Source organism: Astatotilapia calliptera, chromosome 15, assembly GCF_900246225.1.
Source record: "Astatotilapia calliptera chromosome 15, fAstCal1.2, whole genome shotgun sequence".
Classification (NCBI taxonomy): Eukaryota; Metazoa; Chordata; class Actinopteri; order Cichliformes; family Cichlidae; genus Astatotilapia; species Astatotilapia calliptera.
The window spans coordinates 15,409,220-15,421,213 of NC_039316.1; the positions used below are offsets into that span (position 1 = coordinate 15,409,220).

Here is an 11,994-nt window from a genome sequence, read left to right on the forward strand (position 1 = left end):
AAATGGGGAAAGAGGGCAGAAGAGAGGAAGGGGTTAAATGAGGGGGAAATGAAACATGTTAATAATGTTTAAAAGTTGTTTTAAAATGGGGGCTACTCACTTTGGAGAGCCATGAGTGACAAAATGATTTAATTAGAAACACCATTAAATAGTTAATTCATCGTGTCAATAATTAATTAAATGCCTATTCATTTCATTTAAAACACTTAATAAATTATTTCAAATTTTATTTAATTAATTAATTAACCATTGAGACATTTAATTAATTATTTAATGGCGTATTTAATTAATTAATTTTGTCACTCCTGGCCCTCCATACCCCTTGCCATGGAAGCGCTCGAGAGCTAGCTAGCGAGCTTCATTGGCTCAGCCATAGCAACAGTAGCGAGTCCCTAGCAACATTTAAGAAGACTAGGTGCAAGATGGAAGTTTCTCTGTCTTTCTCGTATTTCTCATTTCCTGTTGTAAAACTTACAGTCTGGTAATAAATATAGCTTTTTAAATCACTCAAGGCGTTAGTTTTTAAAATGGGGGACAACAAGCAACAAACTAAGCGAATTTTTATCAACGATGTTGACAGATATTCCTCCAAGCACATCGCAAAGGTAAATATAGGGAAAAGAGAGTTTTTATTGTTCCTGCCTAACCAGTCACATTAGTCCATTTTAATATTATTGACTTGTCTGAACAGTTTTTAGCCTCATGCGTGGTGACCTCTGAGGATGAGGAAGAAGCAGAGGCATTAGCCTCCCATGAAGGTGAACCTGCTTTCCATGTCGTCGGTACGGTGTCTCCTTCCTCTAAAGGTGAAAAGTGGGATTTTCTACGGGAGAAATATGAGGTGAGCGAGGTGCTAAATGCGAAAGACTGTGGGACATTGTCATGATCTGGGGTTGCTCCAGTTGGTTAGGTTAGGTACTAGGTTCTAGGTACTAGGTTCTTTATTATTTGTCACATGCATAGTTATACAAGTATAACACACAGTGAAATGTAGCCTGACACGCTCCTCGACGTGTGCAAAAATGGGGGGGGGGGGGGGGGGTAGAGGAAGAACATTATATATATATATATATATATATATATATATATATATACATACATATAGTATATACACTGGGTGAATGTGCAGTAGTAGCAGCAAGCACGTGAATTCTGTACATTAATATGAATAGACATCTGACTATTTTACAGGATAGACAATATAAACATATTTAAAATTAAAGGAATTGAAATGTACATTGTGCCTTGGTTTAGTGTCTGGAAGAGAGTCCTGTCTCAGTCAATTATAGATGATGTGAGCGGGCGGGTGTGTGTGTTTAGGGCACGGATGGCTTGGGGATAGAAGCTCCTCTTGAGTCTCTCTGTCCTTGCCCGGAAGATGCGTAACCTTCTACCAGATTGCAGAAGTTGGAACAGTTTGTTGCCAGGATGGGACGGGTCCTTCAGTATCTGCGCTGTTCTAGTCTGGCATCTCCTGGTGTAGGTGTCCTAAAGCGGGGGGAGAGCAATCCTGCAGCAGCGTTCTGCTGTACGGATCACTCTCTGGAGAGCTTTTTGGTCCTTCACACAGCTGTTCCCGAACCACGATGTCATGTTCTGTGTGAGGATGCTCTCCACAGCGCCTGTATAGAAAATCCTGAGGATCTTTGGAGAGACCCTGAACTTCTTCAGTTGTCGTAGGTGATACAGGCGCTGCCTAGCCTTTTTGGTCTGGACCTGAATGTGGGCAGCCCATGTCAGGTCTGAGGAGATGTGGACACCAAGATACTTGAAGGACTGCACCCTCTCCACTGGAGCTCCATTGATGATAATGGGCTTGTAGTCTCTGTGCTGACCCCTTCTGAAGTCCACCACCAGCTCCTTGGTCTTGCTGACGTTCAGCTGGAGGTGGTTGTCCTGGCACCACGATGCCAGATTCTTCACTTCATCCATGTAGGCCGCCTCATCGTTGTTGGAGATGGCACCCAACACCATTAGCAACATTATATGCCAAAACATTTGGGTCAGCTGAGTATGTGAATATACTGAATGAGGAGGTTTTTCCATCAATGGGTGCTTTTCTTCCCTGATGAAACAGGTATACATGCAAGATACACGCCAGGGTTCATTGGGCTTAAGGCATAAAGGAGTGGCTCTGGGAGACATTAATTTCACACATGGATTGGCCACCACAGAGTCCAGACCTTAACCCCACTGAGATTTAGTGAAAAATAAGTGCAACTCTGTATAAAAAAATGTCATGGCATTGCATAAAGTTATCCAATCGATACTCCTGCAAATGCGTGTCGTCATCAAAGCTAACGGTGGTCCTATGAATAATATGAGTATGTGACATTTTTTTGCTCCGGGCAGTGTGTTTATAGAACATCATACGTTAAGATTTTGATAAGGACAAATAATTTTAAATGCCGTATTTTTAAAACCAATTATTTTTAGACTAAGCAACTTTAATTTAAATATATTTATGGACACAGCAAGAACAATTGAACGTTTAATAGGGTATACAATTTCCTTTTGCAGTCACCAAGCAGTGATGAGCTCCTCCAGCACCTGCTGGAGTGTGATGTGGTGGTGTACAACATCTCAGAAAGTGCCACACAGCAACAGGTTGAAGAAGCAACGTGGGTTCTTACAGGTATGACTGTAAGACTTCTACAAGACCAGTGAAGGATTCGATTTTTTAAATCATAGACAAAGATTTTTAAAGGCCGGGTACCTTTAAAGGGCACTGTTTGCAAGATTGTACCTCATGTGCTCATTTTAAATGTATCGCTATCTATCTTCATGAGACAACATTTAAAAGAGACTGCATTGTTCCAATAACATGCTAATGTTGTTTGTCATCCCTGCCCGTTCTTCTTTTACAAACAGCCCTTCATAATGAGATGCTGAGCTTCACGTCTCAGAAATTGTTCATCTTAGTCTCCACTGTAATGACGTGGGCCATGACTAAACCTCAAAACCCAGTGAGTCTGGAGAAAAGCTAAACAGTGTGTGAACTTGTCAGATTTCCATGACTGAGAGTGTAATCTTACTCTTCAGGATGAAACTGATGTTCTGGTATCAGAGGAACAGTTCATAAGAAGAAGGCCTCACCCTGCATTCAGAAAACACCACAGTTTGGAAAAACTTGTGCTAAACCTGGCTAAAGGGGTAAGATTATGATGCTGAAAATCACAGAATCCTCCAAAATATGTTTCACAACAACAGGAGCAATTCATCCCAAGATTTCATAAGGATCCCAGGAAAATAAATATATCTAAAACTAACTAAAAGTGCTCTGATTTTTCAATCTTACAGAAAAAGTCCAAACTTGCCGGTTATGTTGTAGCTAGTGGCCTTCAGTATGGAAAGGGGGAGGACCTCTTTCATTACTTTTTCAAGGTAATATTAACACATTAACACATTTTTACACTGCATGTCTTTGTCTATACTGCTTGAATAATATGTATTTGATATTTCTAAAAGGTTTCTTGGCTGATGGAGTTTCCAAAAGTTCCCATATTTGGACATGGCACAAATTACATTCCCACGATTCATGTATCTGACCTTGGAGGGTGAGTTTATTTAACTGTACTTCTGCACATATGCTATATATACTTGGAGATAAATGGCACAGACCTGGACTAAATATATATTTGTCTTGCAGAGTGATCCAGAACATCATTCAACTCAGACCAAGACCAAAGTACATTGTTGCCATTGATAATTCCAGGAACACTTTAGAGGATATTGTACAGGTGATTTTGTGATTCTAATTTCAACTAGAACAGCTAGACTTTTCATTATGAAGAAAAACAGTAGATTGAAAACTACACTCACTGGCCACCTTATTAGTTATAGTAATTCAGTTGCTTGTTAATGTGAATGTTAGCATTCACATGGCAGCGACTGAGTGCACATAGCCATGTAGACATGGTCAAACCGACTTGCTGCAGTTCAAACCGAGCATCATTATAGGGAAAACTACTCACATGGGCTCACCAAAATATATATAGCAACAGCAAATAACACACCATGCCACAAAGCTCAAATCATCTCACACTTTTCTTGAAGATGACAGACAGATGACATCATTTCAGTGTACTCAAATGGCCTTGCCATTCACCCGATCAGAATCCAATAGAGCACCTTTGAGATGTGGTGGTGGATTTTGAGATCCAGCTACTGTGTGATGATGTCATGTCAAAATTTCTGAGGAATTTTTCCAGCACCTTGATGAATCTATGCCATGAAGAATTAAGGCAGCTTTGAAGGTAAAACGGTATCTAATAACTAGTAAGGAGCGCCCCATAAAGTGTCCAGTGAGTGTATTTATAGGAAGAATACTCTTTTGAGGTGATGAAAATCCAACTGAGATCCTTTGTCAGAAGTCACGTTTGGCAAAGAAGGAGAAAAAACACACAAAACAATCTCTTTCTTACCTTTATGTCTTTAGATGATAAGTCATGCGCTTGGACCAGAAGAAATTCAGAAATTACCACCACAGGAAGCGATTGTCATGAAGGCGTTTAAGGTACTGTAAACTATGTGATTTATTTTATTTCATTTTAAGATGATTTCGATTTTTTTTCTGCCTATAATGCAAAGATCTAGAGCTCTACATATAAGTATTTTAAGCAGACTACTCACCCAAGCTTAGTACTGCTATTACTGTCACTTGCAAATGTAAATGTTTTCTTTAGTCCCTGAAAGTGTTGCAATAACAGCTTGTGACACAAGGAAAAGACTCAAAAGTTTGCGTTCAATTTCTGTTGTTGAGAGATTTAAAATGTATTTTCTTTCCGAGCTGTTTGCTGTTACAACTCCAGTTTCTGTAAATATGGATCAAATAAACTATCTGCTGTTTGTTTGGCTTGTAGTAAACATCTGTGCTATTTAGATGTTTGCTGAAAAATATTTATTATCAAACACACTGTTGGTAATTTAACACCTTTTTATTTCAGCCAGAGGAACTGGAGTGCCTCGGCATTAACCTCCGCCTGGAGACCTTTATCATAAATGACTTTTTCAACCTAAGCTGGACGTCCGAAGCTGGGATGGTTGAAAACATGGATAACATTGTGCAGGAATACAAAGACGCCTGGCAGCTGCTTGTGAGTGTTCCAAGTCTGTCAAATTAAATTTCATCAATCCATTTATGCAAATTAGTGCATCTTTTAGGATGTGCTACATCATTTGCTTAAGTCATCATAAATTTTGAGAAAACCTGAAATAGAAAAGAAAATACTTTTCTCACTTTTTTCCCAGTATATTTGTATATTACACATCATTATATTACTATAGTATTATATTGTAATTCATACGTTCTGATTTGTGGAGAATTTTAAAAAAAATACCATCTGGTCATTCTGCAAAAAATTTATCAGATGGTAGGCACTGCAGCTGCAGATGAGGACACTGCATTGCTCTGAATAATCAATTAAGCAACTAATTATGAAGAGCTCATCGATTCATCTTGGGATTCATGCCAGTCCATGTGTTCAATTTGAAGAGATTTTGAAAAACCTATTGAAGACCGAAAGTTGTCCCAACTGTTATCTGGAATGTGTGACAACAACGTTAGCTCTTCATTCCACTGCCGTAATCACAAGTGTTAAATACGACTGTGTGTGTAAATCATAGACAGAAAATGAGTATGAAAATGTAGGTAAAAATGTATGTATCCTACAAAATGTAGGTGTCCCACTTGGTGGCAGGAAAACTGAAAATTGAGCTACAATGCATCCAGTGTTTGTTTCTGTATCTCTCGCTTGTTCTTTCATGACAGCTGATCATTTCTGAAAAACAAAAACTTTTCTGAATCATCGACTTTTTAAAAAATTGTTCTTGTTTAGCCCATTCGAATCTTGCTGCTTGGACCTCCAGCTGTGGGGAAAACCACCCTTGCAGGAAAGCTCTGCCATCATTACCGGTTGCATCAAATCAAGCTCAAAGAGGTCCTCGAAGAGAAGATTGCACAACTGGTCAGTGGAAGCAGAACTGCACATACATACCAGACAGTTGATTTTCCTCTCACTGCTGTCCTGCAGCTACAGGAAAATGTGCTGCCCTCCTGTGGAAGTCTTTCTGTGAAGGCAGTCGATGTACTAATGCAGGTGTACTTTGAGACTTGTTATGTGGTACCAGTGACATTTAAAAATAAAGAAAATCTCTTATGTTTCTTTTGTATGCTGCAGAAGGAGATAGTAAATGGACCTAACCCTGAAAATATCAGTCAAGAGATAATGACTGCTGCACAGACACAACTGGGGAATATTCACAAAAGCATGAAAGAAAATCAAGGTTGGTAACAGAATTATAACCCTAAATAATATAATCTTGTGAGGCTGAAAACTGCAAAACACGTTTGATTTATTTAAAAATCTTTCTTTGAAGTCTTTTTCAGTCTAGGTTTTTTTTTCTTTTACTTGAAACTTACTTGAAAAGTCTCTAAAACAACACGCTTTTGTGGAAGGATGGACAGCATTGTAAATCACAATTTGTCGGGGTCTCTGTTTCGAAAGGCTTCAATTTACCCAAACTCTCAGATTCTGTGTGTCTGTGTTCAGATTTCTGTGGTTTATTCAAACTAGTGTTTTGTTCCATCAGGTCGACTGGTTGACCGTCTCCTTTTTGAAATTGTGGAAGAAAAACTAAACTCAAAGCCATGTAAGAACCAAGGCTTTGTTCTTGATGGTTTCCCTAAGACTTATGAGCAAGCGAAGATGATTTTCTCTGGTAGGTTTCATCAATTATTTGAGTCACTGTATAATCTTTTAAAGTCTTTGTCTCATAAAGTGTAGCGCTTGTTTCTGTTGCTCAGATGTGAATGTGGATGAGGATGCTGGGAAAGAGGATTTGGCATTGATGTCCAAAGCACCAGCCTACAAACAGGCCATCGCTCCAGGTTGTTTATGTCTTTGTTATGTCTTTGTCTAAGCCTTTGCTGACTTATCAGAATGGACTTACTTCTGTTTCCAACATGTGTTGCAGAGTATGTTTTTGCCCTTGATGCATCAGATGACTTCCTGACAAGAAGAGTACAAGGACTTCCAGAAAACGTGGCAGAAAAAATGCGCTACACCCAGGATGAATTTGTACCTCGCCTGACAAAACACAGACAGCTCAGTGGAGCTGAGGAAACAGTGTGTGACTACTTTGATCAGATTGAGATTCACCCATTACATATCGGTACTGTCTGCAAAGCCACCACAACACTGCACTCTGATAAACTGATCACAAACAAGAGGCAAAGAGTACTGAAGAGCCCATAAATGATAAACCATGAACAGAACAGTGAAGCTGTCAAACATTTCAGAACATGTTTGGTGGATGTGAGAGTGTCCGACTGTCTCCATATTGTCTGTTTCTATTAGTCTTTTGCTCTTTTCAGCGTCAGGGGCCAGATGTATAATATTATGTAGATTCAATGTGTAACCCTATACATGTACAGAAAGGTAGAAAGTAAACTGCAACCATTATTAGCAGTCAGTTACCCACGAAAAAAAGGTCTTTCCTGTTTACAGTGGCTCTGTTTGTGTGATTTCTTCTTCTCCAGAGGTCAGGACAGATGATCCAGAATACACAGACATCATGAAGATGATCACACGGGTGGTGGGCCCTCCTAAGAATTATGGCTTGAGTCCAGAGGAGCAGGAGGAGCAGGACCAGAAAAAAGAGGAAGAGAGGAGGCAGAAACGGTCCGCAGAGGCTGCTGAGAGGAAACTCAGGAATGAGGCTGTACTGGCTGAGATGGCTGCTCAGTATGAGGACTGGGTAAGTAACACTGTGAGTGTTTCATACCAGAAGATGCAGAGGAGCAAATGACTCTTAAATACTAACTGCAGGTTAAATGATTTAATCATTAGCAGAAAAATTTATCAGAGGTGACGAGACAAGAGAGTGAGCAGCTGGAAGTTCAAGCTCTTCCCCTGCGAAACTACCTGATGAAGTATGTGATGCCCTCGCTCACTGAGGCCATGGTAAAGTGCAGCGAGATTAAACCGGAGGACCCTGTTGACTTTTTGGTATTTAAAAAAAACCCTTTCCAACAGAATTACCTTTGTTGAACATCAGTGAGCTGATACGGCAGTTGAATTTTTTTAAATTGTTTTTTCAGGCGGAATATCTTTTACGACAAGAAGAATGAGAATTGCTCCGATGAAGGCCGTGCTCCGATGCTATTGAGCAGCATTTTTATGTTGTTACACTGTTACAGTATTGTAATTAAGATGAAATGGTTTGAAGAGAATTTTGTTAAAGAATGTGTTATCTGCACACTACAAAATGAACTCAGCATTCAATTAAAAAACTTGTACAAAAAGCTCATCACCAAAAATAAATATTTAGCATTGACAGTAAAATTAACTTTTAACAGTTAATTTTTAACACACCTTAAGTATCAATTGTACTACATGCTCATAGGTGTAGTAGAAGTATGATTACAGCTCTGTCCCCTCTGAGCATCCAGCTGGTGGGTGACTCAGCTCAGACTATTGCTGAGTAAGCACTTACTGGAAGAACAACTATGCTGGGACTGGTTTTATGATAACACGGTACTATTTAGAATTAGCACTGTGTAAGGCTCTGCAGGTATTGAAGTAGAACTTTGTAAATATATTTTCATTGATATATTGTTACACCTTGTTCATATGGAATGGAATCTAATGTATTTTCTGCATATGTTAATATTTATCAAAATAATAAAAATAGATGTTGCTTTTCTAGTTATTAATAATAAAAATAAATAAAATTAAACTGCAAGGGAGAAATTCAGTGAGTAAAATTTGAGACTTCACTCCAGCCATTTTTTTTAAATTTGTTCTTTCAACACTAGATGGAGCAGGTAGTCTTTCTGTAAACTTTACAGAGAAAGGAAAGATTGTTACTTCAGTTAATCTGTTTGGGTTTTTTTAATTATGTGTTTCTCAATTCTTCCAAATAACAAGACAGTGTTTATGTTCTGCTGTTCTGCTTTCTTGCTGTGCTGAATAAATTAGTCTGCACAAAGAAAAAGCCTTTGTTGTGATATTCTTGTAAAATATGTCATAAAATAAGAGTGGGGCATTCCTGTTGTAGTGGTCATTAAAGGCCAAGTCTGCAGTCTGCTTTGTAGTCTGTGACTGAGGAGGGAGCTGTCTCTAGGCTCACTTATGCTCCATAGAGAATACAGTGGCTTGCAAAAGTATTCGGCCCCCTTGAACTTTTCCACATTTTTTCACATTACAGCCACAAACATGAATCAATTTTTGTTGGAATTCCTTCTTGCCACAGATTCTCGATTGGATTTAGACACCAGACAGGTCAGGGATAAAGTTAATGAGAAATTTAAAGCAGGCTTAGGCTACAAAAAGGTTTCCCAAGCCTTGAACATCCCACGGAGCACTGTTCAAGTGATCTTTCAGAAATGGAAGAAGTATGGCTCAACTGTAAACCTACCGAGACAAGGCCATCCACCTAAACTCACAGGCTGAACAAGGAGAGTGCTGATCAGAAATGCAGCCAAGAGGCCCATGGTGACATGGTGATTCCCTGCAAATGTCCCGTTTGCAGTTTGCCACAAGCCATGTGGGGGACACAGCAAACATGTGGAAGAAGGTGCTCTGGTCAGATGAGACTAAAATGGAACTTTTTGGCCAAAATGCAAAACGCTATGTGTGGCGGAAAACTTAACACTGCACATCACTCTGAACACACCATGCCCACTGTCAAATATGGTGGTGGCAGCAAATATGGTGTAATAAATAATGTTACGGTGTCAAACAGTCTCAAAAAGAAATACTTGGTGTGTAAATATTTAATTTACATACAAGGCTTGTGGAGATATGGTGACAAAGAGCCTTATTTTACTCTTTATTATGATTTAATTTTTCAAAGTATACACTACGCAAACTCAAACTTCAGTTCCTGTAGTGGCCGCCCACCAGAGTCACGTTAAAATGCTATTTTTTTACAACATTACTAATTGTTCTTTTTTGGATAGTTTCACCCTTCATACCTCTAGTGGGTGAGTTAAAACACACACACACAGTTAGCTAACCAAGTTGTGTCTGCTATGCTTTTCAAAAACATCCAAAGGTTTATGCTTAAACATTGTGTGTCTGTGCAGTGGATCAGTACAGTTTATTAATGTTTGCTAACAAACCTCTTACCCAAACTGATATGTATACTTATATATCCATTTTTTGTACCACTTGTGCCCTGTACATGAAACAAGTATTATCAGTTATTTGGAAAAAACAAACAAACTGCTTAACGCAGTCGCAAGATTCAACCTGGACTGGCTGTAAGGTAACACAGAAATAACACACCCCACATTTCTTTGAAAGTGAAGTCAATCAGATGCTTTCCAGATGGCATTGCTTGGTGCATGAAAATCTTCATGTATTTTTCTGCATTCATAATTTCATCAGTTTTAACAAGATCCACAACTGACTGAAATGTGGCTGTAAACCATTACAGAGCCTCCACCGTGTTTTACAGATGGCCATAAACACTGTTGTACCTTTCACCTGACCTCCTTTGTACATACTTGCAGTGACTTGAACCAAAAATGCTCAAATTTGGATTTATCACTTCCTGTTTTTCTGTATCTCGGTTTTTTCTGACAGGCTGCTAGATATTACTTTGCGTTGCAAGTAATATCAACCCTCCTTTTAAATTGGTGTGGTTTCAACCACCTTCTAGGGCAGCATTTCTTTCCCTCAGCCCTTGTGCCACATATTGATATATTGTTCCACATTTTGGTTGGCTCTAGTTTTTAAAAGACAACACTATATTATTGAGGTGTTTCTGATGCCTGGCTTTTTTCCTCTGGCTATGAAGAAAGCATGGAAGGCTGTCATCATGGGTCAAATTCAGGTCAAATAACCCATCACCGTCTTTTGCTGCCTTAGCTATACACAAATAATTCACCTCAAAGTTCCAAGATGTTCAGATTTCAGTAGAACTTGTACGACAGCATAAAGTAAATTAGATGCAATTACAAGAAATACTGAGAAACTACTGGGGTAAAGGTGGTGGAAGGCTTTTCAAAGACTCGTTTCATTTTTACAGGAACATGACATAAAACGACACGCATCACATCATATGTCATCACATGTCCCTTTAAGACTGTCTCACAGCATTAACAGTGTGTTCCATATTATCCTATACACATACATAGTCTCTGACTCACATTTAGCTTCCTGAGATTTGGTTAACCTTCCTGTTGAGGGAACTATTTACCACTTTAGGTAATAAATGATAAAATCACATGCATTTAGACTGATCTGTGCCCAAAAGGTGTGTCTGCTGTATAAACCATTCTTTAATTTTGGGATTTTCCTTCAATAATAATTCAATTTTAGCATGTAAATCACATCAGAATAATAGGAGATCTACCAAACTTCTCAATTTGATGGCGATGTCCTTGCATGTGTGGAAGAGATGGAGTGTAGAGGAGTAAAATACTGGCGAGGAAGGGTATAATTAGCAGGAGGTGAAAGGTTCGTCTCAATCAGCCACAGTAAGTGTTGGCAGTCACACTGTGAGAGCCTGACTGGTCTGGCAGAAGCAAATTAAAACAGATTTCCCCTGCAGAGAGCAGGTCCAGCTCTGTCACCGATATTTAATTTCATATTTATTGAGCAATCTCCTGCCAAACTCCCATAGTTCCCATAATTCATGTCAGTGTAGATGTGTGCATGGTTTAGCTTTTACTGGCCCCAAAATTCAGCCAGCTCCTCCCTCGTTTCCAGTATTTTACTGCTGGGAAAGGATTGTATTATCCCACCTATTAAAGGCTATTTTCTTTTTTTAACTATGTACTTTTTTGCAGTTTTGGTAAAAGTTTTATTTTTTAAAGGAACTTAATGTGAATGATTCTCATAGTGTTAACATGCACCACCAACTGCTGTTATACTAAAACTTCTCACCTTCTCTGTTGCATGTTAGAAAAAAGGTGTTGAACCGGGGTTATGCAACTGCGCTTTCCTCTTTGTTGGGAATCCCCCTTTTTCTGTAAAGTCCATT

The 11,994-nt window shown here is 39.0% G+C and overlaps 1 protein-coding gene across 3 annotated transcripts; it reads left to right on the forward strand.

The window, feature by feature from the left end:
• Nucleotides 1-380: 380 nt before the first annotated feature.
• On the forward strand, nucleotides 381-8,997 carry LOC113006394 (adenylate kinase 7-like). 3 transcript variants are annotated; one of them, XM_026142347.1, is made up of 18 exons: nucleotides 381-605; nucleotides 692-841; nucleotides 2,521-2,635; nucleotides 2,872-2,966; nucleotides 3,043-3,153; nucleotides 3,301-3,384; nucleotides 3,469-3,557; nucleotides 3,650-3,740; nucleotides 4,439-4,516; nucleotides 4,947-5,096; nucleotides 5,838-5,966; nucleotides 6,180-6,285; nucleotides 6,592-6,720; nucleotides 6,806-6,889; nucleotides 6,976-7,173; nucleotides 7,541-7,758; nucleotides 7,851-8,009; nucleotides 8,102-8,997. In XM_026142347.1, the coding sequence occupies exons 1-18, from the start codon at nucleotides 528-530 to the stop codon at nucleotides 8,129-8,131; spliced, it is 2,094 nt and encodes a 697-aa protein (XP_025998132.1). In that variant the 5' UTR covers nucleotides 381-527; the 3' UTR covers nucleotides 8,132-8,997. The 3 variants fall into 3 exon arrangements, with proteins under 3 accessions (XP_025998132.1, XP_025998133.1, XP_025998134.1); XM_026142348.1 differs by having other exon boundaries at nucleotides 7,854-8,009; XM_026142349.1 differs by lacking the exons at nucleotides 7,851-8,009; nucleotides 8,102-8,997 and having other exon boundaries at nucleotides 6,976-7,127; nucleotides 7,541-7,644.
• The last annotated feature ends 2,997 nt before the right edge of the window (nucleotides 8,998-11,994 follow it).

What these genes read in the sequence shown, in the direction of transcription:
- LOC113006394 (XM_026142347.1), top strand. Translation starts at nt 528, where the DNA reads ATGGGGGACAACAAGCAACAAACTAAGCGAATTTTTATCAACGATGTT. An exon ending in CATGTATCTGACCTTGGAGG is followed by an intron (nt 3,558 to 3,649) that starts GTGAGTTTATTT and finishes TTTGTCTTGCAG; the next exon opens with AGTGATCCAGAACATCATTC. An exon ending in TTGTCATGAAGGCGTTTAAG is followed by an intron (nt 4,517 to 4,946) that starts GTACTGTAAACT and finishes TTTTTATTTCAG; the next exon opens with CCAGAGGAACTGGAGTGCCT.